We start from the raw sequence: 6,429 nt of genomic DNA, 5'->3' as shown, positions 1-6,429 counted from the left end.
CACAACAGAGAGATATTTATGGAAGAAACCCGACCCAAAGTCTTCACAGCGAAATGTAAAAGTATCAAGAAAACAAACAACCAGCACGATACCTCTCAATCATGTCTTTGGACATGCACGGCAAGAAAATTAAAAGATTCCAATTGTTTCAAAATGACAACATGAACCCCGGCTCACTCGTGTTTCACCACTGTTTCTCGCAACAACAACCGAGCCCTAAGATCAAAAGTTGTAGCAACCCACATCCAACAACAAGTTCTTGCAAATGCATCGTATACTGTGAATAAATTCAGTCTCTGATCAAAGAGAAACTGAATGTTGATATCACTTACGGCAAGGCTTGGGCTGCCAGGAAAAAAGTCGTCGAAAATATATACGGTAGCTGGGATGAAAACTTCCAGAATTACCAAGCTACATAATGGCACTACAACAAGCAAACCTCGGTACCGTTGTCCAGTGGTTACATCATCCCTATAGTCCAAGTGACTGCTCAGTATTCAAGTATGTATTTTGGGCATTCCATCCAAGTGTTGAAGCCTTTAGATTTTGCATTCCTGTGATCTCTATAGATGCCACCCATCTAAGGGGCACTTACAAGGGAAAAATATTGATGGCGGTTTCCAAAAACACAAACAACATGATCTTGCCGATTGCGTACACATTAGTGGATGAGGAAACAAACGAGAGTTGGAAGTGGTTTCTTCAACAATTTGCTGACAACATTGAAGACCCCGCAAGGCGAAAGTTGTGTGTAATTTCTGACAGGCAAGCGGGTATAAAACACACCATGGATAATTTAGGATCCTGGAAGGAACCCCACGCCTACCATCGATTTTTTCTAAGGCATGTAAGAAGCAATTTCATGGCAAAGTTCAAGAGTGTGAGCCTCAAAAGGATGTGTTGGGAGATTGGAAGCACAACACAACAAAGAAAGTATGATCGCCTGATGGATGAGCTTAAGGCAACAAACAAAGAAGCGTGGTGTGACATTTGAGCCAAAACAAGGTACACCTCAGTACGTATTTACCGATTAAGCAGATAAACGCATTTTGCGTAACAAACGAACGATTAACCGAACGGGTCGGGTTATGAACCAGATATCTCGGGGGCCATCTATAAGTGATATACGATCTATACAAGCTAAAACATTATAAATATGGCCTTAGTTTGATAGCAAACAAGTTAAACGAAAGTATGCTCGTTTAACTACCCGCTATAGATGTAAACGCGAAAGATAGTTACAAACCAAGCATTGTATCATCCGTTAAGCCGAAAAAGACTTACCAAACACTTATTTGAAATGTTTTAAGCAATCCGTGAAAATATTTTTGATTTTTACAAACGTATAGTATGTTTTAATAATTTTACACAAAACTAGCCGAAAAACACTCTTTTTTGCGCTGTTTAACGCACCCGATAAGTTTTTCGAGCCAAAAACCGAACCCGAACTAAATTTGGACCGGGCTTTTCGTGTTTGGGTTGAGAAATCAGAAACTTGGGCCAAAATGGGCCCAAAGTGGGCCCATGATGGTCCGATCGCAGCAGCAGCCCCCCCCCCCTTTTTATTCTTTCATATTTAAACTAGATACAAGATATTTTCAACATTATTTCTTGAAAATTCTGGACATAAAATTCTTCTCCAGCCAAAAACTCAAGAAACCCTAAGGTAAACAACTTAAATAAGCTACTTTTACACTTGTTTAATACCATAAAAACATGTCTTGGTTACTAAAAATCATTCCTAACCGTGTAAAAATCCTAAAAATGGTCCATAAACATGTTTTGATCATACACATGGTAAGGAACCTGTTTTGATAGTTTTTTTTTGCCATAAACACGGATTAAAGGGTTGAAACGACATTTTTACGGTTCAAAAGTTCGTTTTTGTACACTAGCCGAAACCCTAACTTAAGGGCTGTTATGTTGATGAAATATTGCTTGGTTTGTGATATAGGACTTTTACCTAGCCTGCTTAGAAGCACAAGAACCTGAAAACTTGATTAAAAAGTCGGAAACGAGCCAAACCCGCTAAGGTAATGCCGAAACACTCGCTTACGGGCTATTTAGGTTAAGGTTATGATGTGCATATTTTTAGGACTTGAAATTTTTTAGGGACATCAGGGACCATTTCAATAAGTCCCTGTTCAAATTTGGTAATTTTTCAACCATCCGAGAATATTTGGCGAATTTATTACCGAATTGGGACGTTTATTTAGGAAAAATATCTAAAATACTTCAAAAATTATGAAATTTTTCTGGGAACTCAGATTTGATGTATTTTGATCACATATGAATTTTGGGATTATTTGGAGAAGTTTAAAGGTGTTTTGTTTATTTGCGTTCGTGTGAATTTTTACAGCCGAATTTGGGCCGAAAAGAATATTGCACGAGCTTTTTAAATTTTGGAATTGATACAGATTGTTTTGGGACATTATTTGAGTATTCAGGAATTTTTGTGAAATTTTTGGAAATTTTTCGGGGTAAACAGACGATTTTCAGGCAAAATATAGCTGATAAAATGAATTTTTATAAATTAATAAATCAGTAAATAAATTCTAAAAATATTTTTATAAAAATCTACATATGTTAATTAATAAGTGGTTAAATTTTCATAATTTAAGGATTAACGGTTAATTAATTATGCTAATCTGAATATTAAACAAATTCAGTTTTTATAAAAACCGGCAAGTTCGTGACTAGTGAATCTGCGGGAATATCAAAACACCAAGAGTGATCAAAAATCATATTTTTGGACTAATTAAGTGAAAATGAACTTTTCTATGAGAAACCTGGACAATCCGGGTGGATTGTGCGCGTTTCTTCTCAAATCAAACTGAATAAACGGATCCGGGACCCCAGTATGTGATCTTTCTTTATAACTTAATCATGTTATTAACCAATACATTTACCCAAGCTTATTTTCCCATAACTGTTTTCTGAACGCGTAAACGAACAACTTGGCCCAGCTGGGAAAAAGGGAATCTGAGCCAAGTTCGGTTTTAAGTATTAGACATTGAACAATATCACAACCAGATTAGTTATACAGCCCAATTTAGTATTGAGATTATAATAATATTAAAATATTAATATTATTATAATATTGATTATAGGAACTACTGATAGCGGACCGAACAAACCACGAGCCGATACAGTTTTGATTATCTACTAAACCGTGAGTTTCATGACCCCACTTTTAAACTGTTTTACGAACTTTTGGAGTGAAAAGCATGTTTGATTACATATACATAACTGAAACATGTATTGATGTGAATTATCTAAGTGCTAACACATGAAAGTCCCCACGATCACAGTGATTAACTTCGAGCCGGTGGCTTGTGAATAGTACTATTGGTTTGACAAACCCAAATGGAGCCGGCACGGTTTGCCAAGACACCAAAACCGTTTGCACATGACCATAATTTTTACGAACCAGCTATGTAGTGTTAGACATAGCTACTGGGGCATGATGTGGGCGGAAAAGGGCCACAGTGGTTGATTGAGCGTGGGAAATGGAGGCACACAGCACAAACAGTCCAGGCTTCACTGTAGCTTAGCATAATTACATCACATACATCATTTACATACATACATACTTATTTCATGATTACAAGTGTTGACTTGTGAATACTCATTATTGCTTTCTCGAAACTCGTGAAACTCACCAACTCTAGTAGTTGACCCGTTTTAAACTGCTTTTAAGGTGTACCTAAATTGGAATGATTTGGTGACATGTTACTTGCCTGAGATGTGTGGTTGATTCTACGTGAATAGAAGCAAGGGTGATAGTAGTAAGAATGTATAGTTAACGAACTAGCTTTGTTTGTATCGCCTAGACTGTAAAACAATGATAGAACGAAGAAATGTAATATATTGTAAATTAGTTTGTAATGTTTCTTTATAAACAATGTGTTGATATCAGAGGTGTCTGTTACATTCCCGTTTTACGCTTCCGCATTGTGCTAGTCGGGGTGTGACACGTGGCGGTACCTCCGTCAAATAGATAAAAAAAATGGACAGTCCTGTATGACAGTGGGAATCGACGATGGGGTAACCTCACTACAAACATATTGGAAAGCATGAACAATGTGTTACATGGTGCTAGGATGCTCCCAATAAAGGCATTAATTGAATATACCTTTAAAAGATAAGTTGAACAACACGCTATACACTACACAACCGCGTATAATTGTTCAACAGAATTTCCTAACCGCATGTGGACAATCTTCCATAATCGTGAAATCAAGGCTCGACAACACCGAGTGTTCCCTTATTCAGCACGTCATCAAAGGTACATGGTGGAGTCATCCCTACAAACATCGGACGAATCTGGCTAAAGTCCGTATACAGTAGAATTCCAAGAACGAACCTGCACGTGTGATAAGTGGCAAAGTTATCGTTTCCTGTGTAGCCATGCAATTGTAGTATGCCACCACTTAGATGAAAGTCAAAGAAAAACTGCTGATCCAAGGTTTTACATAGAAACATACCGTGCATAATACAACCACCAGTATTTTCCGGTGCCTCATAAACAAGATTGGATGTACGCCGGTTGGAGAATTCATGGGGACCCATCGAAGATAACTATCATAAGGGGAAGACGACATGCGAGAAAGATGCACAACGAGATGGACGCCAGCTACGCTGAGGAAACGACGGGTCGTAGGTGTTCTGGTTGTAAATCAACAGGTCACAGGATCAACAATTGTCCGAACCGACAACATTAATTATGGTATTTTTTATCATGTATTTAAGTTTCTGTTTGTTTTATTTTATGTCTTAAGTATAACTTAGTTTTCAAGAGAAGTACTTGTCATGAATTGGATCATATTTCATTTAATATCTATGGACTCTTTATGTTTTATGCATTCTTCATTAATCACTAGCGTTTTTAAGTCTATCTGATTATAGAATTTAAAAAATGCGCTTTCTTTAATTAGTTTCTAACTATGTATTGTTTATTGTTTAACCTCACAAATAATATACTCTATGGATAGAGAGATAGTTGATGCTTGATATTTGATGGTGATAGTTAAATTACAAAGCTACCTAATAACACATTTTTCACAAATCTCTGTGTTCGACACCCACTAGGTTATCTATTTAGTTGTATTTGGTTTATTTTTGAGTGAGTCTTCGACCTCACGTCATTAGTTAAAAAAATAGATTAGGCGAGTTAAATACATGTTACATGTTTGTATCCATTTATATGTAATATTAATATCTTAAATAGTAATATACTAATATATAAAAGTAGAAGATAATAAAAGTTCAAGTTACATGTTTGTATCCATTTATATGTAAAAAATTCATATTTCACATGATTTTCGAGTTCATGTAAGGTTTGATTAATATTAATTCATGTTATAATCCAGGTGTTTTCCTCCAAAAATCAAATGGTTACTGTTGTCTCAACATCGTCAAAATATTATCTAAAAACATAGGGTTTTCAATTTAAAACCTAATCCGTCATTATGAATGAAGGATTAGGAAAAATTATTTTTTTTAAAAAAAACCTAATCCGCTATTGATAATGACGGATTAGGAAAAGATAATTTTTTTTGGTCTTCATCTACTTCATGGTGGCCGATCAAAGGCAGTCTTTGAATGTGAAGGGGCAGGTTGCAGTGTACATTATAAGGAGGGAATCAATGGCACTTTGCAGCTTTGAGGGAATCTTTATCAGCTTTGAGCTTACAGTAGGCATGCATGTGATATTGGCAGATGAATTATGGATGTTTGCAATACAATAATAATAAGGGGGTAGAATCCAAAGTTAGGTTAGTTTGGTTAGTAGGGTTAGTTTGGTTGTTTGATTTCTTAACTGGGTTAACTTGGCGCCACCCTAATCCGCTATTCTCAATAGCGGACCGGTGATCCGTCATTCTCAATATCGGATCCAAATTAATTTTCCTCCTAATTCGCTATTCTCAATAGCGGATACACCAAAAACCTTTTTTTTACTTCCCCGATAACCTAATTTTTTTTTGTAATACACACCATTTCAAAAAACAATTCCTTGATTGCTAGATGATGAAGTGAAATAGCGCATTCAATTCAAAATCAATACCCTCCTTGATTGCATTATACAATTGCTGGTAATTAATTTTTAACGATCGCCAATTGAATGCTTGCTTTAATTGGAGAATTGGGGGTTGGATGCAGTGGAACAACGCCGGAGATCAGCCGTATTCAATTTTAATGGCGTCTCATATAACATATATAACAGTGTCTTAAATATAACAAATGACATTTTTGTTCATCTTAAATCTTTTATATGTAATATACATATAACGTTCACAGCCAGTTTTATACAACCAGTTTTCGGCATGAACCGTAAACCAAACCTTTCACTACGGTTTGAAAACATTGAAATTGACCAACCAAAAACAGTGAAAGAAAAATGGCAGCGAACCCAAACCAATGGTCGGT

General features: G+C 36.1%; 1 protein-coding gene across 1 annotated transcript; it reads left to right on the top strand.

Moving 5' to 3' along the window:
• The first annotated feature begins 418 nt into the window (after nucleotides 1-418).
• Nucleotides 419-994, top strand: LOC143625282 (uncharacterized). The gene has a single exon (XM_077095663.1). The coding sequence runs from the start codon at nucleotides 419-421 to the stop codon at nucleotides 992-994; it is 576 nt and encodes a 191-aa protein (XP_076951778.1).
• The last annotated feature ends 5,435 nt before the right edge of the window (nucleotides 995-6,429 follow it).

The sequence above is a fragment of the Bidens hawaiensis genome, unplaced genomic scaffold (assembly GCF_021521415.1).
Source record: "Bidens hawaiensis isolate Kalapana, Puna unplaced genomic scaffold, B.hawaiensis_p1.1 tig00004101_1, whole genome shotgun sequence".
NCBI classification, from domain to species: domain Eukaryota; kingdom Viridiplantae; phylum Streptophyta; class Magnoliopsida; order Asterales; family Asteraceae; genus Bidens; species Bidens hawaiensis.
Note: the sequence above shows the minus strand (reverse complement) of the source record. Positions and strands in the feature narration are given on the sequence as shown.